The sequence below is a fragment of the Hemitrygon akajei genome, chromosome 5, assembly GCF_048418815.1.
Source record: "Hemitrygon akajei chromosome 5, sHemAka1.3, whole genome shotgun sequence".
NCBI lineage: Eukaryota > Metazoa > Chordata > Chondrichthyes > Myliobatiformes > Dasyatidae > Hemitrygon > Hemitrygon akajei.
Genome location: NC_133128.1, coordinates 130,255,250 through 130,278,479, shown reverse-complemented (window position 1 = coordinate 130,278,479; position 23,230 = coordinate 130,255,250). Strand labels below are relative to the sequence as shown.

Here is a 23,230-nt window from a genome sequence, read left to right as displayed (position 1 = left end):
AACAATGCATGAAAATTTTAAAAAGTTAAGATGTTTGAAAAGACCCTGCAATCATGATCCTGATTCAGCATCTGCAGCCTCATACTCAGTGGAACGTTTCAACTTCAGTATGAGTGCAAGAAGAACCAATATTCCGTTTGCCTTATCTCTGCAACTTAAAACTAGCTTATTCCTTTACTTTCCCAATTCTGATGGCTTCAGCTGAATCGCTAACTCTCTTAATATAGATGCTGCCTGTCCTGCTGAGTGTTTCTAGCTTCTCCCATTACATTCCCCGGTGACCATGTGAGTTTCATCCAGGTGCTCCGGTTTTCTCACACGGTCCAAAGACGTATCGGTTGGTAGGTTAATTGGTCATTGGAAAATTGTCCCATGATTAAGCTAGAATTAAATAGAGGAGATTGCTATGTGGCATAGCTCATAGGGCCAGAAGGGCCTACTCTGTGCCATTTTTCAATAAAATATAATAAGTTTCCAATATCTGCTGTTTATTTTCAATTTTCATCTGATTTCTGCAGCTGTTTTTGCAAGCATTGATCTAGTCCATTGTTCATGGGTCACTTATGAAGAAGAGCTTATTCTGTGTGTATTATTTGCTAGTTAAGTATTTCTGTTATTAGTGTTTTTCTTGCGGTTTCACTACCAATAGAAAAGCTGTCCTGTTTTTCAATTTATCAGTTCTGATATTGGCATGTGAACAAAGAAAATTTTGTTGCTCATCACTTGTTAATTAGGTAATGTAATGGAACGTAGTTTAAGGTCTGTGTGTCCTTGATGTAATTCAACTTGGTGGTCATGGCTGCTCCACTTTATTTTCTGTGAATGGACAAATCCTATTATCTGAACTATCAGACCCTGACCTGCAAACTGAAGTCCATTGGGAAATAAAGGTAATGATTTGTTATGTTATGGTCTGTTTGAAAATATTTTTAACCACAAGTTTTGATTTTCTATTTGCTTTTAGTGACGCACATTATTGTTCCCAGTGATCATGCTCCCTGTACCATGAAGTGTTTGATGGGGATTATCTCTGGCTGCTGGTTTGTGGATTTGCAGTGTAAGTAATCCATTAGATTGAAATAACTACTGTAATGTGCATTAACTGCAGAAGCAACAACAAGACCATACTAAACACAAAATGGCTGAACAATGTATTTGCCTTGATGACAGTTCAAATTATAAATATATTCTTAGAAAATCACTTGCACTTTATAATTGTTAACTAATCATGAGTTTTCATCTGCTTGGAATTTCGTGAATCACGATGAGTTTTGCTATCACTTTCTTCCATGAAGTGAAATTGTTGATTTGACGCAACAGTACAATGCAAAGACATAAAATCACTATAAATTACAAAATAAATGGTGCAAAAAAGGGAATAATGAGGCAGTGTTTGTGAACCATTTGAAAATTTGATGGCAGGGGTGGGGGGAAGACGCTGTTTTTGAATCATTGAGATTGGGTCTTCAGGCTCCTGTACCTCTTCCCTGATGGTAGTAACTTAAAAAGGGCATGTCACTGATGGTGAGAATCCTTAACGATGGATGCTGCCTTCCTGAGGTATTGTCCCTTGAAGATGTCCTTGATTGTAGGGAGTGTTTTCTACTCGTATTTCCTGAACAGCTTTATGATGAGCTTTGCCAGGCTCAGCTCTGTTGTTCCATCTGTGTGCTATAGAATTTATGCTGTGTAAAATAGTTTCATAGTTTTAATGGAATTAAATTTCCTGTGCCAGGTATACCTTGTAATGAGACCAATCATGTTTTACATTTTTAATTTTTCTAGCTGTTGGTGTGAAATATGGTTCTGATTTACTCATATTGGCCATGTGTCCCTAAGCAGACTATTTGTTCTTGTAAGTTGTTGTAAGATTAATTCTTCCCAGGCAACCACAGTAGAAGGGCTTTTCCTGAATGCGTATTTTCATATTTTTGTGCAGTTATTAACATGGCCAAGTACTCTTTCTTGAACTTCTTGAGACTTGTGGAAACAAGTGATAAAGCTCCATGTATCACACTTGTTATGATGTGCAATTGCAGGATAGGAATTAGAGAGCATATACCCAGTATTTTCTAGTATTATTATTTCAGTTTTCCTGTTTCTGCGTTTTGAAAAAAGTCAAATTACTGCAACGATTCATGAAAGAAAGCCTCAGATATTTAAAATATAAGGTAAAAGCCAAGAATGCTAGAAACTCAAGATTAGACAGCATCTGAGAAAAAAGAAATAGTGAATGTTACCCATTTAACTTAAGAATGGGGAAAGGGAGAAAATATTAGTTTTCAGTTGCAGAAAGATAAAGGAAGGATCGATTAGCTCAAAGGGAATATCTCTAATAGGATTAGACCAAATGAGTAAATGGTAGTAGCAATTAGGATCAGATTATGTCTCCTTATCTATGATATGTATTGATTAATATCGGGACCCTGAGGACTTGTGGAAACTGTGTGGTGGTTTCTTTCAAACTTATAGTATTGTCTGCACTGTTGTAACTATATGTTAACTATAACTATATGTAACTATGTGGTTTTGTGTAGGTCTTGTAGCTTTAGTTTTTGGTTTGTTGGGTGGTAGAGTTGGTCTCCTGACTTGGTGTGTCTGAGTAGTCTTGTTTTGTCTGGTGGCTTTGGAGCTCCTTTCCGGGGAACGCGCTAAGATGGTAGCACAATATTAATACGCAGCAGCCTCTCCGGACTCTGGATTTGGGGATTACCAAATGTTATGTGGATTTTCTGTGTAGTCTGCTTTATTGTGTGCTTTTGTAATATCATTCTGGAGGAACGTTGTCTCATTTTTTAACTGCATTGCATTTGTGGTTTCTAAATGACAATAAACTGAGTCTAATCTTGTCTTGTTGTAATATCAAGGCTGTGTCCTTATTTTGCATTAGGCCTTGTTGTAACCATGCAGGAGGCCGAAAATGGATCAGAGTGGGAATGGGATGATGAATTAACGTGGCAAGCAACAGGAATCTCAGAGCCACTCTTTGAACTGACTTTGTTGCTGCAATGTAGAGGAGACCAAATTGTGAACACTGAATCACTGCACTAGATTTGAAGAAGTACAAGTCAGTTCCCGCTTTACCTGGGAAAAGCTGCTTGGTTTACTTAAGTGGTGGGAAGGGAAGAGGTGAGTGGATAGTTGCTGTGTGTCTCGTGGATGCAAGGGAAGTGCCATTAGACTAGGACTGCTAGCTGGGAGGTGGAAGAGCAGAGCAGATAATTGCAAAGAGAGCAATCCCTTCAGAATGATGAAAGGGAGAAGGATATGTATATGGTGGTTTAATCTTTTTGGAGCTAGTGGAAATTGTGGAAAACACTGCATCTACCAGTCTACCATCTGGACATAATTGCAGACTTCCAGACCCTATATTGATTCTCTAATTTTTGGTACATTGCTCTTTTTTGAGTTCATATCAAGCCTACTGACTATATCCCATGTCCTTGCTGTTCAAAGCATACTGTGCAAATGTAAAAGCAGAATCTAATCCTAATTTACTGACACTGCTAGTCTCACCCTATCAGAGATTTTTATTTCTTTAACTAATTATGAGTAGTATGTTCTTATCTTACTTTGAACTGCTTTACAGTTTTGACTTTTGATATGCTTATTATTTTTAAGTTGCTTTACTGATTTTTGTTGGCTTCTGTTCAATCATCAAGAACAGTAATACTTGTTTTCTTCCTTTTAGTTGTAACTAGGAATTAACATAGTTTGAAATTAGGTTTCTAGCATGGTTAAAATGTTCTGTATATCTGTATCAAGGTAGCAGGGAATTGTGCAATAACCCCTATGATTACCTAGCATATAAAAATATTTCTCTGCAATCCTAGATATTGCTGCTTTTAGTTTTGTTAACAAGATTTCAGTTGATCATGAGGTTTGTGTTGGTTTTTGCATTTTTTGGTTTCTTCTCCTCTCAGTATTATCTACAGAGTCTAATCAATGCCAGGCATTTGCCAGAGTGCCTTACTTAATCTTTTAGATGATTGCCTTTGGTTCTCCCTTGCTGGTTTTGTCAGCTGTGACATAGTGGTAGTGTTCTTATCTCTCGAGTTAGATTATAAGTTCTGGTAAGATCAGAATCAGATTTATTATCACTGGTTTATTACATGAAATATGATGTTTTGTGGTAGTAGGACAGTGCAAAGACATTGAATCACTAAATTACAAAATAAATGAATAGTGCAAAAGGAAGGAATAATGAAGTAGTGTTCATAGACTGTTCATAATTCTGATGGTGGAGGAGGAAAAGCTGTTTCTGAATCATTGACTGTGGATCTTCAGGCTTGTGTACCTTCTCTCTGATGGAGACACAAGAAGAGGACATGTCTTGAATGGTAAAGGAAATTGTTCTATTTTCACTACTGATCTCTCTGATGACTGGTGTGTGTTCCTTACCCTTACCCTTTCTGAAGTTCACAATCAGTTCTTTGGTCTTACTGACATTGAATGCAAGGTGGTTTTGTGACAGCCACTCATCTAGCTGATATATCTCGCTCCTGTATGCCCTCTTGTCACCATCTGAAATTCTCCCAAGAATTGTGTCATCGGCAAATTTAGAAGTTCAAAGTACATTTACTATCAAAGTATGTATACATTATAGAGATTCGTCTCCTTACAGGCAGCCACAAAACAAAGAAACGTCGAGAACCTATTAAAAAGAAGTGGGGGGGGGGGGAACAAATCATGCAAACAATAAAAGTAAGGAAATAGAATTCAGAACTGGAGTTTTACGAGAGACAGAAAGCCAGATATCACTGCAGCTAGAGTAGGCAGCAGCCACTGTTCATCTCAAAGCCAGGTAAGTAGCCCATAAGTAGTCGTTTGGCATCACCAGCACTATCTTAAACCAAAATCAGGTGTACTAGTTTATAGATAGTATTTGAGCTGTGCCTAGCCACACAATCATGGGTGTAGAGAGAGTAGAGCAGTGGGCTAAGCATACTTCCCTGAGGTGCACCAGAGTTGATTGTCAGCGAGGTGGATATGTTATTTCCAATCCTCACAGATTGTGGTCTTTCCATTTGGAAGTCGAGGATTCAATTGCAGAGGGAAGTACAGTGGGCCATATTTTGGAGTTTTTCTATCAGAACTGTAGAACTGATTGTGTTAGACTCTGAGCTGCAATCAATAAGCAGCTTCCTAGCATAAGTATTTGTATTGTTAAGGTGATCCAAGGCTGCATGAAGAGCCAATCAGATCACATTATCGTAGACCTATTGTGAGTCCAAGTCCTTGCTGAGATAAGAGTTAATTCTATCCATAACCAACCTCGCAAAGCACTTCATCATTGTAGATGTGAGTGCAAATGGACGGTAGTCATTAAAGCAACTGCTCTTCTTGGGTACTAGTATGATTGTTGCCTTTTGAAACAGGTGGGAACTTCTGACTGTAGTAATGAGAGATTAAAAATGTCTTTGAACCCACTGGTCAATTGGTTGGCACAGGTTTTCAGAGCCCTACCAGGTACTTCCTCACGGCCTGTTGCCTTACCTATTCACCTTCTTGAAAGATAGTCTGACATCAACCTCCAAGACAGAGAACACAGGGTCACTGGGGGTTGCAGGCATTATCATAGCTGTAGTTTTATTCTCCCTTTCAAAGCAAGTGTAAAAGGCATTGCACTCATCTGAGAGTGAAGCATCACAGCCATTCATGATGTTAGGTTTTGCTTTATAGGAAGTAATGGTCTGCAAACACTGTCAGAGTTGATGTGCATCCAATTCCACCTCCAACCTCATTCAAAATTGTTCTTTTGCTCTTGAAATGGCCCTCCATAAGTCGTACCTGGTTTTCTTGTATTGTCCTAGGTCCAGACTTGAATGCCATAGATCTAGTACTCAGCAGACTATAAACTTTCTGGTTGATCCATGGCTTTGATTTGGGTATGTACAGTATTTCTCGTAGGCACACATTTATCCCCAGACGTTTCATTTAAGTCAGTGACCGCTGTGGCATACTCATTCAGACTCAAAGATGAATCCCTGAATACAGTCCAGTCTACTAATTCAAAGCAGTCCTATAAGCGCTCCTGTGTGTCCCTCGTCCATGCCTTCTTGGTCCTCACTACTGGTGCTGCAACCTTCAATCTCTGCCTATACTCAGGGAGCAGAAGTACAGCCAGATGATCGGACTTTCCAAAGTGTTGGTGTGGGATAGCACGGTTAACCACTTTTGATGGTGGTGTAATAGTGGTCTAGTGGTCCTCTACAACTGATGGTAAAAATTATTTAGAGGTTTTTTTTCAAACTGGCCTGGTTAAAATCCCCCAAAATGATGGAGAAGGTATCAGAATGTGATGTTTCAGACCTGTTTATTACATCACTCAGTTCATCAAGAGCCTGTTTGACACTGGCCTGAGTTGGGATGTACACCACTAACAAGATGATATCTGAAATCTCCATGGCAGATAAAATGGACAACACTTGATTGCAAGATGTTCCAGGTTGGGTGTGCAGGACTGGAACGTAGCATCGTTTGTACCAGTGATGACATCTGTGAATTTAGAGGTGGTGTTTGAGCTGTGCATAACTACACATTCATAAGTGTAGAGAGAGTAGAGTAGTGGTATACATCCTTGAGATATACCTGTTTTGATTGTCAGCAAGGAGGAGTCTTATCATCTATCCATACTGCACTGTTGTCTCCCAATGAGGAAGTCAAAGATCCAGTTGCAGAGGGAGATATAGAGGCCCGGGTTTATAAGTTTCGACATTAATAAGGATTGGCTAAGCTGTAATCAACAAACAACAGCCTGACATGTATTTTGCTATTGTCTAGGTGTTCCAAAGCAGAGTGGAGAGCCAGTAAGATTGTATCCACTATAGACCTGTTGCAGTAGTAGGCAAATTACAGTGAGTACAGGTTCTTGTTCAGGTGAGAGTTTATTCTCGCCATAACCAACATTTCAAATCAATAGCAATTTGATAGTTCACCCTGCTCTTACTGGACACCTACCCCTTTCAAACAGGTAGGAAGTGCAGACTGCAGCAGTGAGAAGCTGAATGTCTTCGAACACGCCAGCCATTTGGTCAGCACAGGTTTTCTGTATCTGGCCACATACACTGTCAGGGTCTGACGCCTTTCAATATGCGGGTAGATTAGGAAAATCACTTTGGTGTTGAATCCCAAGAGGGGGGATTTGTAGAATGCCTATGAGGTGGGTTTTTAGAGCTGCTCATGATTGAAGCCCAGTAGGGGATCAGCTATTCTGAATTGGATGTCGTACAATGAACCGAAATTGATGAGAAAGCTTAAGGAAAAGACACCCTTAGGGGAGCAGTGATCATAATATGAGAAGGAGAAGCTACAGTCAGATGTATTGATAGTACAGTGGAGTACAGGTGGCCCCCGCTTTTCAGACGTTCGCTTTACGACAACTCGCTGTTATGAAAGACCTACTTTAGTATCTGTTTTCACTAACCAAAGAGGATTTTCACTTTTACGAAAAAAGGACACCCCGCTTTATACGTGTGTTTACCCCTAGAAAGACTGCAATGACCGTGAAGCCTTGTGCGGGCAGTTGTTTGCGCATGCATATAGCTGTCTTCCCGAGTTTGATATGTGAAACTACACCATACCTACAATATTTCTACTTTATATAGGGTGTATATTTATCATATTATTCCTGCTTTTACTATATGTTAGTGTTATTTTAGGTTTTATGTGTTGTTTGCTTTGATTTGGTGGGGGGTTTTTTGGGTCTGGGAACCCTCAAAAAATTTTCCCATATAAATTAATGGTAATTGCTTCTTCGATTTACAACATTTCGGATTACAAACGGTTTCATTAGAACGCTCTACCTTCGGATTGCGGTGGAAACCTGTAAAGGGAATTACAGAGGCATGAGAGAGGAACTGGCCAAAATTGATTGGAAGGGAACACTAGCATGGATGATATCAAAGCAACAATGGCTGGAGTTTCTGGAAGGAATTCAAAAGGCACAAGATACATACATTCCAAAGAAGAAGTACTATTCTAAAGGCAGTTTGACACAAATGTAGCCAACAAGAACATAAAACCACCATAAAAGCCAAAGATGGGGCATATAATAGAGCAAAAATTAGTGGCAAGTTAAAGGATTGGGAAGCTTTTAACAGCCAACCAAAGGTAACTAAAAAAGTCATAAAGAAGGAAAAGGTGGAATACAAAGGTCAGATAGCCAATAGTATTAAAGAGGATACCAAAAGTCTCTTAAGGTATATAAAGTGTAAAAGAGAGGTGAGTAGATATCGGACTGCTGGAAAATGATGCTGGAGAGGTAGAAATGGGGGGGAACAAGGAAATGGCAGATGGACTGAATGAATATTTTGCATTAGTCTTCACTGTGGAAGACACTTGTGGTATGCTGGAAGTTCAAGAGTATCAGGGGGCAGAAATGAGTGAAGTCATTACTAGGGAGAAAGTGCTTGGAAACTGAAAGATCTGAAGGTAGATAATTCATTTGGACCAGACACTCTACACCCCAGCGTTCTAAAGAGGTGCCTGAAGAAATTGTGGAGGCATTAGTAATGATCTTTCAAGAATTAATGGATTCTGGCATGGTTCTGGAGGACTGGAAAATTGCAAATGTCACTCCTCTTTTCACGAAGGAAAAGAGGCAGAAGGAGATTACAGACCAATTAGTTTCCTCAGTGGATGGGAAAATGTTATAGCTGATTTTTAAGGATGTGGTTCCAGGGTACTTGGAGATGCATAATAAAACAGTCCGAAGACAGCATGGTTTCCTTAAAAGAAAACCTTGCCTGACAAATCTGTTGGTATTCTCTGCAGAAATAGCGAGCAGAATAGACAAAGAAGAATTGATGAATGTTATGTACCTGGATTTTTAGAAGGGCTTTGACAGGGTGCCACACATGAGGCTACTTAACATGTTAGAGCCCATGGTATTACAGGAAAGATACTAACATGGATAGAGGATTAGCTGATTGTCAGGAGGCAAAGAGTGGGAATAAATGGAGCATTTTCTGGTTCCACTAGGCTCTGTGTTGGGACCACTTGTTCTTACGTTATATGTCAATGATGTGAATGATGGCTTTGTGGCCAAGTTTGCAGGTGATATTGTTACGAACCCCATAACTGGGTCACTTACCAGCAAAGATAGAGAGGTCCGTTGAAGTCTGATGATACTATTTTTAAAAGTTTTTATTTATAAAGGGGCACAAAAGTAAGGTTAATACAAACATTCAGATAATATACGTCGTCAAAACTCAATCTAAAGCGCGGGTATAGTAATAATCATCAATAAGAAGTAGCTCTATCGTTTTGTCTAGGGGTAAAAATATTGTCCAATGGAAATATAAAAGTCTCTCAAGTTCATGCAGGCTTTAGCCTTTGGGGACCGCTGGGTTTTCACTTGTTGGAGAGAGAGAGAGATTTGTGATAAGAGAAACTTGCCCGGGTCTGTTGATGAGGCCGATCCGATGTGTCGGGGGAGTTGGTTCCCCGTTGTTAGATCAAGAAAGTCGTTTCTGTGGTATCAGCCACCGGCTCCCAGGCAACGGGAACCGCACACACGTGGCTTTCTTCAAATGGCTACCCGCTATTACGGGATCGCTAGCGTCTCTTCTGGTGCGTCTGAGGGGCCGTCTTTACAGCCCCTCTTTTTATCTGGACTCACGGGGTCTCAGATGTCAATCAGGTTGGGATGATGCAATCTCTCCTCGTAGCTCAGCCCACGTTGACCTGAGAGCTGGCACATAGTATAGGATCGCAATCCACAAAGGTGTCTCCAAGAAACAATGGCCAAATCTGTTGCTTTGTCTTGCTGAGGGGTCAGGACACATTCCAAAACCTTGAGGATTCTCTCTCATTTCCTGGGTCCAAGACCCGAATTAATAGCGATCTTGCGATTCTCAAGAAGGAGGGGGCTGGGATCATAACACCTCCCCTCTTAAAAGCGTTTTTCACCAGCAGTTAAAAACGGAGTGGTACAGAGTCTTACAGGATTTTAGAATCTAACACAATACAAAAGCTTTTCTTTTCACTACAGAGCAACAGTTATACATGTAATTCAGCATCGAAACAGTTAATGATTACAGTGTCACTTCCTTTACTAGCGTAACATCTGGTACCTTACTAAAGTCTTATAGCATCAGACTTCAACTTAATAACCACCAATTTTTTTTTCAGCAAACAAAACTAACGAGTTGTGATCTTAGCTTACGTGTATACTACAAAAGTTCATGCAAAATACTAATCTTTATTGTTACTTTCAAACTTAACAGTCAACCTTCCATGGGGGTTGTCTTTATTATTCACGTGCTTTGTCGAAATCCCTTAAAACCGGATCCTGTTAGTTAAAATGGCATCCCGTCAACCCTCGCCCCTTTTCCAGTTAACTCCCACATGGTGAGCTTCTTTCATAGGAGTTATTTTATCAACAAGGTGTTCCAAACTTAGACCATTTTCCGAATTTCCACACAATTCTTTAATTTTAAGCAAGTTGCTAGTTTTCTCTTCAAGACCCGTCATGCTATTAGTTTTCAATTTAAGATCTGCAAGCGATCCCTCTTTGTTCAAACAGCATTTCAAATTCTGCTTTTTCACACCACACCCTTGAATAACAATAGCGTGTGGGGCCCCGGCATCTCCCGGCTTAATCTGTAAGCGATCTGTAGGGTTTAAAATTTCTTCATTCGATTTGGGAACTACAAATTTTCCGTTTCCTTCAATAATAATATTTATCTCCCCATTTTTGAGTTCCGCTTTAGGTTTCACCACACCTTCGAGTACAAACCCCGGGGAACTCTCACTTCCCCCTATTACCAAGGTTAACCCTGTCTTCACTGAACCCAGTCTATCTGACCCAAAAGGACGGCCGTCTCGTTCAGCTGAATCAGATACCTCAGACTTTTTCTGAGCTCCGTGACTAGGTTCAGGACCACGTGCATCCCCATCTTGGACACACTCAAACGGGACATTGACCTCTTCCAGGCTTTCAATACCTGTACCTTTTTCAAATTCCAAATTCCCTTGCTCCTCCCAGCTACTCTCTGGGCAACTCCCTTCCGGAGTAAACTCAACCCCGCGGGCTGAAACAACCTCATCTGCCAACCCAGCAGACCTCTCCAAGGTAATGGCATCCTTTTCATCTGGGACTGCCCTCATCTCATTATCGGGAACACCTTTAGAACTCTCAACTTCTTCAAACAGTTCTGCCAAACCAGACAGATCATCCATGTCCAACTCTGGACCTTTTAGCAGCTTTATCTGTTTCTCATCTTTATTTCCTACCTCTAGGACCTTGCCCCCCCCCTTTAAGGGCAGATCTGCCTCTTCTCCCTTACCCTCTTGCACTTTACTACTCTTCGCTTTACCACCCTCTAAACCCTCGTGGCACAGGGTCGGTAAAAACGTCTCGGCCAAGTCAGCACTGGCCAGATTTAAACTGCTCTCGTTCTCAGCTGCCGCTCTCGACAGGCTGCGAGTGACCGCGCATGCCGGATAGCTCTTGGACGCTAGGGGCGGGGCCTCAACACGCACCGGTCGGCGGGTCATCATCATGGCTGACCAAACCTTACCCCCGGCTAAATCGTTCCCAAGAAGGACGTCCACGTCAGTTCTCGGGAATTCTGATGGCACCCCTATTTCAACTGATCCATACACCAGCTCACAATCCATAATGACCTTATGTATGGACACCATTTCTATCCTTTTATTTATCCCCTTCACCGCTATCATGCCCGTTTTTCGACTACCCTCGAGTACCTTACGGCGGATCAACAACAGCTCAGCCCCCGTATCTCTCCAGATTCGTACGGGAATTGGTGGGTCCCCCTCCCTCAAAGACACGGTTCCGTGTGACAGACAAATCTCAGACCCTTCTCGTACTCTGTCTACCCGGGGCTCTCTTGTCGACTTACTGATTACCACTGCACACCCGATAGGGACTGCTGCTTTCCCTTTTTCTGGCTCCTTCCTCGGAGCAAAGCACCGAGACGCAATATGCCCGCTCTTCCCACAATTAAAACAGGTCAAGCCCGGAAATCTCTGGCCGCCTGGCCTTTCCCCCTCAACCTTACCACTAGCTCCCGGCGGGACCTCTGCCTCAGCCGGCGGACTTTCTCGATCGTTCCCACGGTCTCTCGGGGTACTTTTATTCGAGGGAAACTTTGTCTTGTGGGTTAGGGCATATTCATCTGCTAACCTAGCAATTTCTGAGATGGACTTATTCGGCTTCTCATTCAGATACATCCTGATCTCCTCTGGAGCACAACCTTTAAATTCCTCAATCAAAAGTAACTCCCTGAGACGCCCATGATTCTCGCCCACTGTTTCTGCGGTGCACCAACGGTCCAAGAGCACCCCCTTCTCATGGGCAAACTCGGTATACGTCTGATTCCACCCTTTTCGTAAATTTCTGAACCTTTGTCTATATGCTTCAGGTACTAGCTCGTAACCCCGGAGAATGGCCGCCTTTACTTGGTCATAATTCTCTTCCCCTTCCGTGGGCAATGCCGCATATGCCCGCTGTGCCTTCCCTCTTAACACACTTTGTAACAACGCCACCCACTGTGCTTTGGGCCACTTCTGATTCACTGCCACCTTTTCAAAAAGCAAGAAATAACTATCAACATCCGTTTCCTCGAACGGGGGTACCAGCCTCAACGCCCGACTAACATCAAACCGCTCCTCTCTGTCCGACCCCTGACTTCGTGGCTCTTGCCTTAACTTCTCCACCTCCAAGGCATGTTTCCTCTCTCTCTCTGCCTCCCTCTCCTTCTCGGCCCTTTCCTTCTCCTTCTCAGCTCTTTCCTTCTCCTTCTCAGCTGCGTCCAGCTCCTTTAGCTGAAGTTCATGCTTTCTTTGCTTCTCGGCTGCTTCCAGCTCTTTTAACTTAATTTCATGTTCCCACCTTAATTTCTCCAACTCTAACTGAGCCGTCCCACTAGCTGGTTCCTTTTCAGGGATATTTTCCAATACCTCAGCTGTAAACACCTTCTTCCCAATGTAATACTGAGTTATGGCCCTTCGCACCTCCCGCTTTTTCATTGACGACCTCACCTCTGTGAGGCTTAACCCCTTCGCCAAATTTACCAAGTCTGATTTGGTGGCCGCCTCTAGTGCCACCAGAGTCAGGTTTTCCATAAATTCCTCCACGTCCATCTTTGCTGGTTTCCCGCGTACCAGATCCAAGTTTGGACTTACAATCCCGATTCACTGGCCCTCCAATTTAGTTTCAAATCCCGGAGACGAGATCCCCAAGTTGTTACGAACCCCGTAACTGGGTCACTTACCAGCAAAGATAGAGAGGTCCGTTGAAGTCTGATGGTACTATTTTTAAAAGTTTTTATTTATAAAGGGGCACAAAAGTAAGGTTAATACAAACATTCAGATAATATACGTCGTCAATACTCAATCTAAAGCGCGGGTATAGTAATAATCATCAATAAGAAGTAGCTCTATCGTTTTGTCTAGGGGTAAAAATATTGTCCAATGGAAATATAAAAGTCTCTCAAGTTCATGCAGGCTTTAGCCTTTGGGGACCGCTGGGTTTTCACTTGTTGGAGAGAGAGAGAGATTTGTGATAAGAGAAACTTGCCCGGGTCTGTTGATGAGGCCGATCCGATGTGTCGGGGGAGTTGGTTCCCCGTTGTTAGATCAAGAAAGTCGTTTCTGTGGTATCAGCCACCGGCTCCCAGGCAACGGGAACCGCACACATGTGGCTTTCTTCAAATGGCTACCCTCTATTACGGGATCGCTAACGTCTCTTCTGGTGCGTCTGAGGGGCCGTCTCTACAGCCCCTCTTTTTATCTGGACTCACGGGGTCTCAGATGTCAATCAGATTGGGATGATGCAATCTCTCCTCGTAGCCCAGCCCACGTTGCCCTGAGAGCTGGCACGTAGTATAGGATCGCAATCCATAAAGGTGTCTCCAAGAAACAATGGCCAAATCCATTGCTTTGTCTTGCTGAGGGGTCAGGACACATTCCAAAACCTTGAGGATTCTCTCTCATTTCCTGGGTCCAAGACCCGAATTAATAGCGATCTTGCGATTCTCAAGAAGGAGGGGGCTGGGATCATAACAATATGAACAAAGGTAAAGAAGCATGTAGTTTGAGGAAAGAAGCAGGCTACAAAATGACTTAGACAGACTAGGAGAATGGGCAAAGAAAAGCAGCAGATGGAATACAGTGCTGGGAAGTGTATGGTCATGTACTTTGGTAGAAGATATAAAGGCATAGACTTTATTCTAAATGGAGAGAAAATTCAAAACTGAGGTGCAAAGGGAGTTGGAGTCCTAGTGCAGGATTCTCTAAAGGTTAATTTGCAGATTGATTCAGTGGCGAGGATGGCAAATGCAATGGGACCAGGGCATGTCCTGGGTGATGCGGGTCCTTAATGATGGATGCTGTCTTTTTGAGGCATCACTTCTTGAAGATGTCCTGGATACTATGGAGGCTAGTGCCCATGGGGGAGATGACAAGTCTCTGCAGCTTATTTCGATCCTGTGTAGAATGGAGATGAGGAGGAACTTCTTTAGCCTAGTGTTGTGAATCTGTAGAATTTGTTGTCACAGTTGGCTGTGAAGATCAGATCATTGGGTATATTTAAGGCAGAGGATGACAGATTCTTGTTTAGGTAGAGCATGAAGGGATATGGTGAGAAAACAGGAGATTGGGGCTGAAAGGGAAGTGGATCTGCCATGGTGAAATGGCAGAGCAGACTAGATGGATTAAATGGCTTCATTCTGCTCCTTTAGGTTATGGTTTTGCAAAGGCTCACCCTCTTGAAGGATGTTTTGACATTGGCCTTAAAGTCAGAGAACACAATGATACTTAAACCTTGAGTACTGTCAGAGATGGTCTTTTGGATGTGATGTTAAAGCAGGGTCCTAACTACCTTTCAGATGAAGCCACTAAATCAGCAAATTGATTTAATATTGTCACATCTGCAGAGGTTCATTAGAAAAACTTGTCATGTGTTCTGTCCGTACCAATCAATTCATTACAGCAATCTATTGAGGTAGTACAAGGTTAAAAACAATAACAGAATGCAAAATAAAGTCTTATAGAGGTAATACAGTGCAGATAGACAATAAGGTGCAAGGCCATAACCAGGTAGATTGTGAGGTCAAAGCCTATTGTATCATACTGTGGACTGACTGTTCGATAGTCTTATCACAGCAGTTTAGAAGCCATCCTTGAGCCTGGTGGTATGTGCTTTTTGGCTGTTATTTCTTTTACCAGATGAGAGGGGTGAAGAGAATGCCCGTGATGGGTAGAATCTTTCATTTTGCTGGCTGCTTTACTGAGGCTCTAAGAAGTGTAGGAAGAGTCCACAGAGAAAAGCTAGTTTCTGTGAAGTTCTGAGCTATGTTCACAATTTTCTGCAGCTTCTTGTGATCACGGGCAGAGCACTTGTCTTACCTAATACAGGATGAATCTGGATCAGATGCTTTCTATAATCTTTCAATAAAAATTGGTGAGGGTTTGAGGAGACATGCTAAATTTATTTAGCCACCTGAGGAAGTAGAGACTTGGGTGAGCTTTCTTGGTTGTGGCATCTATATGTTTGGACCAAGCTAGGCTATGGGTGAAGTTCACTCCTAGGAACTTGAAGCTGTCAACCCTGACAACCACAGTACCATTAATGTAAGCAGGTGTGTGTTCAACGCTACCTCACCCACTCACCACCACCCCCCCCCCCCAACACCAGTACCCAATCTTCCTAATGTCAGTGACCACAATGGCCAGCTCTTTTGTTTTGCTGACATTGACAGAAAGGTTGACACCTTACTGCCCTATTGTCCTGTTTATTACTTATTGTAATGCCTGCAATGTTTTGTGCACTTTATGCAGTCCTAGGTAGGTCTGTAGTCTAGTGTAGTTGTTTTTTTTCTCTGTTGTTTTTTACGTAGTTCAGTCTAGTTTTTGTACTGTGTCATGTAACACCATGGTCCTGAAAAACGTTGTTTCATTTTTACTATGTACTGTACATAGCAGTTAAAGTCGAAATGACAATAAAAGTGACTTGACTTGTCATGACACCATGTCGCTAGGCTCTATCTTCTTCCTGTACTCTTGACTCATTGTAATTTGCGATACGTCACGCAGTAGTGGTACAGTTTGTGAAATTGTAGATGGAATTGGGGCAGAATCTGACGACACTTTTGTGAATGTATTGGGACTGAGCAGGCTGAGGCTGCCTTGTGGGGCACCAGTGTTGAGAATAATTGTGGCAAAGGTGTTGTTGCCAATCCTACTGGTTGCGGTCTGTTGGTCAGCAAGTCAGTGATCCAGTTGCAAAGGGAGGTGTTGAGTTCCAGTCTAGGACTTTGAGATGTGATTGCTTGGAATTGTAATTTTCAAGACGGAGCTGTAATCAATAAACCTAGATGTCTTTGTGGAATAGATGATCCAAAGATGATTGTAGAGCCAGTGAGATGGCGTCTGCCATAGACTTGTTTCCGCAATAGGCAGATTGCAGTGCGTCAAGGTTGTTTGGGACACTGGAATTAATGTGTGTCTTGACCAGCCTCTCAAAGCACTTCATGACCTTGGATGTCAGAGGTACCGGATGGTGGTCATTAAGGCACATTATCTCACTTTTCTTAGGTATGGGAATGATGCTGGTCTTGAAGTAGGTGGGAACATACCAAGAGCAAGAGAATTATTCCCATTACTTTGACTAATATTGGTTCTTCAACTTGTGCCACTTGCTCCAAAATCATTAAATAAATTGTCTAGTCTCATTACTGTGTGTTTGTAGTATACTGCTGGGTGAAAATAGTTGCCAAGTTTTTTACATTTCTATAGCTATGTGATTAAACTTCAAAGTGTATGTAGATGCCATTAAGTGCTTTGGGATACTCTGGGGTTTTAAAAGTCAGAAAACTCTAAATTTGTTTTAGTGATAAGCTAATGATGTTAAAACTCTTAGTATCTGACCCTGTTACAAAGTTGGCAAATCAGACATTCATTTAAACTTGCTGACAACTGTGAATTTGTCCTTTTTAAGTAATGACTAAGCCATTTAATTTTACTGAGAGCTTATCAAAATACGTTTGAGAACACTCCTGTACCAAAACTAGAAAATAATGATTATCATTATGAAATGCAATCTTCGTGCTTCTGTTGACATGGATCAAGTTGTTTGATCATTGCATGAATAGGGAATTTTAATTACAACAACAAGCGCTCTAAACTTATTAACGTTTATCATTCTGACATCTAATTAGTCCTGGTAAACATGACCTTTTAAAAAGGTGTGTATTCTATGATAAGAAATTTCAGTCCCTGATAATTTTGTAGGAAGGACAGGGAAACAGAATTTTGCTGAGGAATTTAGTAAAATGAATCTTTTTTTTAAATGGCGAGAAAGTACTAAATCTGCACAGAGGCTTGTATGGTCATGAATCTATTCAACACATGATATCCACAACAACCATTAATCCACAATATTGACATTAATCCCATCTGCCAACACTTGGTCTCTTGCCTTCAACACCCAAGTGATTCTTCTGCTCATCTATACACCTCTTAAGTGCCATTAGTGACTGTTTCTATCTCTCTCTGGTAGTACATTACACTCTCTGGATGAAAAATATTCCCTTCAAATTCCCGCTAAATCTTTTACCCCTTAATCAAAATCTATGTACTGTGGTTTCCCTTACCTTTGGTAAGGGGAAGAGATTCTTGCAGCCTACGCTATTTATACCCCACATAATGTTGTGTATCAACTTTTGTATATTAATATTTTACTTTTTTATTGACTCTGAATTACCGCTTATGTGAAACTACAGGAGCACTTGATCCATATTTTGGAATTGACTTAAGCAGTGTGGAGGGAAAAAATCTTCAAAGTTTTCAATGTGTCAGTATTGTACTGTATGTGGTCATTGAGAATCAGGGACAGCAAGCGTTTAAGGAAGGCAAACTGTGTGGGAGTTAACAGACAAAGGGAGCCATGCTGGGATCTTATTGGGTGTTATTGAGTCCTCTTTTACAGTATGTACACTTCTTAATCTTCATGCTTATAGAAGGATATACCTGGAGCAATTCCAGGCTTGAGGTTTGTCCTCTTCAGAATCAGGTTTATTATCACCAACATATAACGTGAAATTTGTTAACTTAGCAGCAGCCATTCAATGCAATATATTATCTAGCAGAGAGAGAGAAAAAAATAAAACATAATAATAAATTAGCAGGTAAATCAATTACGTATATCGAATAGATTTTAAAAACAATGTGCAAAAACAGAAATACTGTACATTAAAAAAAAGTGAGGTAATGTTCAAAGCTTCAATGTCCATTTAGGAATCGGATGGTATTTAGGGAAAAAGCTGATCCTGAATCACTGAGTGTGTGCCTTCAGGCTTCTGTATCTCCTCCCTGCTGGTAACAGTGAGAAAAGGGCATGCCCTAGGTGCTGGAGGTCCTTAATAATGGACGCTACCTTTCAAAAACTGAATATGATTGACCTACATACACAGGATTGTAGAATAAAAGGTGTTCTCATTAAAACATACAAGATATTGAGAAAGATTAACAAGTGGCTGTTTCATGTATCAGGGGAGGCTAGAATTTGAAGACATGATTCTTGGGGAAAGGGGTCTTGTGAGGCAGCGAGATTGAAAAGTGTTTTTCATGTAAACTGTTGTAAGGTTTGGAATTATCAACCTCAGATTATGAATGTTTTAGTCATATTTAAGGTGGACAGATGTTTTTGAGTATTAAGAAAGCAAAAAAATCTGGTGACAAAGTAGAATTGAAAATTGGTATCAGCTCAGGTACTATTGATAGTAGAGCCAACTAGAGGAGTTCTATAACCTTCTCTACCTACCTCTTGCATTCTTTAAGGATTTTATGACAACTGATTTCTGCTAATTCTATACTCCACCTAATGATCTTTATGTTAGCACTAGTACTATTAATCCACAACTACATTATGTAGCTTTATTAGGTTGTTTTAATGTATTTATACAAGATTTATTTCCCAACCTTTTATTACTGCTGTGCTGTGTTGACAGCCTTTCCATGACCTTTCCCAGGTGAGGAGTAGTTACACTGAAAAGAAGAGTTTGTTTTCATGCAACACCTACTGTATAATATCCGCTCCCCCCCAACCCAGGTAATTAATTCCGATTCTGTTAATGGGTTATTGAGTAACTTGGGTCAGTCATCTCCAAGTCCTTATTGAACATTAGTGCGCGTTCTCTTCAAAATGGAGATTGTTCTCTGCCCTTTTTGATCTTGTCCATCAATACACATGAACATCTCTAAAGCTATTACATCCCATCTAAGATTAACTTTCCCAGAGAATAAACCGTCCAAAAATGAGGAGCTGTCCAAACCACGCTATCAGACCTGAAAATTCTAGTCTCAAACACACAGTTACTCCCACACATGCAGCGTTGTTATTTTTGTGCTTTAGATATAGATCCTGTCAAACAGATTGTGACTGCCAAATAGAGGATAATTCTGTGTTGCCTGCCCACAGTGATATTGAAAAATAGATATAGGCTGACTAAATCCAAGTCACTTAAAATGCTGAACACAAACAGAGATCTCAATATATTTATCAAAAGTTAAATTTGCTACAAATCATAATTTACTATAAATCTTGAATTTATTACTCTAGCTGACAGGGCTTCTTAGATATTACTATGTTGGTGACTTAACACGTCTTTCAGTCAAATCTTCTACACAAAATATTAAGACCACTGGTTCAAAATATGTCCAAGCATATATCATACAAGTATAAGACAATCACACATAAATCAAGATAGCAATTGGAAACATTCTGGCTAAATTATCAATTTCTGATGACTTTATTCTTCTGTTCAGATTGGAGTTCATCACCAAAAATGATATTGTTAAAATGGTAATTTGAATTGTTCCCACTATGGAGATTCCTTACTTATTAGTGGTAAAACAAAGCAAGTAAACTAAACAGTCCCATTCATTCTTAGTGCTTGGAAGTTCTTCAGTATGTACTTTTTTAACACAGGATGTAAAGATCTCTTTTAACCTGGGATTATTAATTTTTGCAAATTTTAGAGTAGTACTGTCAACTATGTGCTAAATAAAGTGTTGTAGCGATGTGCTACACACAGTGCTGAAATAACGACATGCAGTCGGTAAGTCGTTTTGGGACTAGTTTATTCAAACTTCACGGCGCTGGCATTTAATCCCTAGCGCCCCCCCCCTCTCTGGGCGGAAATGACATCAGAGGTGCATTACCAAAGTCTCCCCCTGCGCGCTGTCTATTTGTGAGCCGGTTCACCTGCGCAGAAAGTGGGTCACCACATAACCCCCCCCCCAGAACTGGCGATACACCCCCCAATGTCCACAGTCTGGATCAGCCTCTGTTTGGGAGGTCTGCCTCTGCGCCGTGGTGCCTGAACCTCAACCGGCTGCGCAAAGTCCACATGGGCTGGTTTGAGTCGGTCCACCGTGAAAACCTCCTCTCTCCCCCCAATGTCCAGAACGTATGTGACCCGTTGTTGTTGATCACCTTGAACGGCCGCTGTAGCGGTGCCCGGTGTCCGCCCCTTCGTACAAACACAAACTTACAGTTCTGCAGGTCTTTGGGTACATGGGTCAGGGTCCATCCGGGCTGTGAAGTCGGTACGGGGGCCAGGTTGCCGAGCCTTTCGTGTAGTCTGTCCAGGACTGCTGCGGGTTCTTCCTCTTGCCCCCTTGGGGCTGGTATGAACTCTCCCGGGACAGCCGGGGTGCGCCGTACACCAACTCGGCCGACGAGGCGTGCAGATCCTCTTTGGGAGCTGTGCGAATTCCAAGCAGGACACAGGGAAGCTCGTCCACCCAGTTAGGTCCTCTCAGGTGGGCCATGAGAGCCGACTTCAAGTGACGGTGGAAGCGTTCCACTAGTCCGTTCGACTGTGGGTGGTAGGCAGTAGTGTGGTGTAGCTGCGTTCCCAACAGGCTGGCCACAGCTGACCACAGGCTGGAGGTGAACTGGGTGCCTCTGTCGGAGGTAATGTGGGCCGGTACCCCGAAGCGTGCTACCCAGGTTGCAATCAGTGCTCAGGCGCAGGAATCGGCAGATGTGTCGGTGAGCGGGACCGCCTCTGGCCACCTCGTGAACTGGTCTACCATAGTTAGGTACCGCGCTCCTGGGGGTACTGGTAGGGGGCCCACAATATCCACATGAATGTGGTCGAACCTCCGGTGGGTGGGTTCGAACTGCTGCGGCGGGGCTTTAGTGTGCCGCTGCACCTTGGCAGTTTGGCACTGCGCACACATTCTGGCCCATTCACTGACCTGCTTGTGAAGTCCGTGCTTGTGAACTTGCTGGAGACCAGCCGGACGGTTGTCCTGATAGATGGGTGCGCCAAACCGTGTATGGAGTCGAAAACTCGCTGCCTCCAGGCTGCTGGGACAATGGGGCGAGGTTGGCTGGTAGTCATGTGGCACAGGGGGGGGTCCTCTCATCTGGGCCTACGAGAAAGTCCTGCAGCTGCAAACCCAAGACTGCGGTCCTGTAGCTGGGCATCTCGTCATCTGCCTGCTGCGCCTCCGCCAATGCTGCATAGTCCACCTCCAGGGACAGGGCCTGGACAGCTGGTCTGGAGAGTGCATCCGCCACGACGTTGTCCTTTCCCGAGACATGCTGGATGTCCGTCGTGTACTCAGAGATGTAGGACAGATGTCGCTGCTGGCGAGCCGACCAGGGATCAGACACCTTCGTGAACGCGAAGGTCAACTGTTTGTGGTCCGTGAACACGGCGAACGGCCTGCCTTCTAAGAAGTACCTGAAATGCCGGATCGCCAGGTATAGCGCCAACAGCTCCCGGTCGAAAGCACTGTACTTGAGTTCGGGTGGTCGTAGGTGCTTGCTGAAGAACGCCAAGGTTTGCCAGCACCCCTCGATGAGCTGCTCCAGCACCCCACCGACTGCTGTGTCGGATGTGTCCACCGTGAGTGCAGTCGGAATGTCCGTTCTGGGGTGCACCAACATCGCGGCATCTGCCAGGCTTCCTTGGCTTTAATGAAAGCGGCTTTTACCCAACATCAGGGTGTACAAAGGGCGCATGATACGGGCTGCTGAGGGGAGGAAACGGTGGTAGAAGTTCACCATACCAACGAACTCCTGCAGGCTTTTGACCATGTTGGGCCGGGCAAAGTGGCGGATCGCGTCTACCTTGGCGGGCAGAGGTGTTGCCCCGTCTTTGGTAATCCTGTGGCCCAGGAAGTCGATGGTATCGAGACCGAACTGGCATTTGGCCGGGTTGATCGTGAGGCCGAAATCACAAAATCCGCTCCGGTGTCGACCAAGAAGCGGCGTCCCCACTGTTTGTCCCAGACGTACAAGAGGCCGTCCTGGTGGCCAGCCGGCATAGTCATTAGCGGCAGTTGGCCCTGGCCCTGGCCCTTGCAGGGCCGGCGACAACGGCGGGCTTTTGTGCCCCACCGTTGATGGTAGAAACACCACTGTTCACTGGCCTCCTCAATCCTGCCTCTGTGTTGTGTGCGCCCCCCTGCCGGGCCTGGTCTGGTCCGCTGTTTCGGCGCGTGGCCTGGTAATCTGACCGACAGACGCCACGCTCTCCCTCTTGGCTTTCCACAGCAAGTCTGCCCGGGCCACCACCTTCCGGGGGTCGCTGAAATCTGTGTCGGCCAGCAGCAGATGTACGTCCTCGGGCAGTTGCTCTAGGAACGCTTGCTCGAACATGAGGCAGGGCTTGTGTCCGTCAGCCAGGGCCAGCATCTCGTTCATCAATGCTGACGGCAGTCTGTCTCCCAAACCGTCCAGGTGAAGCAGTCGGGCACCCCGCTCACACCGTGAGAGGCCAAAGGTTCCAATGAGCAGCGCTTTGAATGCTTCATATTTGCCTTCTTCCGGGGGCGACTGTATGAAATCCGCAACCTGGGCGGCCGTCTCCTGGTCAAGGGCGCTCACCACGTGATAGTAACGCGTGGAATCAGAAGATATCTGCCGAATCTGGAACTGGGCTTCTGCTTGGCTAAACCACACACGTGGTCGCAGCGTCCAGAAAGTCGGCAGTTTTAGCGAAACTGCGTGAACAGATGAAGAGTCGGTCATCTTTGGTCCAAATCCCGTTTGGACCGTCGGGGTCACCAATGTAGTGATGTGCTACACACAGCGCTGAAATAACAACAGGCAGTCAGTAAGTCGTTTCGGGACTAGTTTATTCAAACTTCGCAGGTTGGCATTTAATCCCTAGCGCCCCCCCTCTCCGGGCGGAAATAACATCAGAGGTGCATTACCAAAGTCTCCCCCTGCGCGCTGGCTATT

At 43.3% G+C, this 23,230-nt stretch overlaps 1 protein-coding gene across 1 annotated transcript in view; it reads left to right on the top strand.

Annotated features, from left to right (window-relative positions):
- Positions 1-23,230, top strand: part of bard1 (BRCA1 associated RING domain 1) — a 251,067-nt gene that overhangs the window by 194,829 nt on the left and 33,008 nt on the right. The window contains exon 9 of the mRNA XM_073046471.1: positions 965-1,057. Within this exon, the coding sequence (XP_072902572.1) occupies positions 965-1,057 (93 nt within the window). The remainder of the gene's footprint in view (positions 1-964; positions 1,058-23,230) is intronic.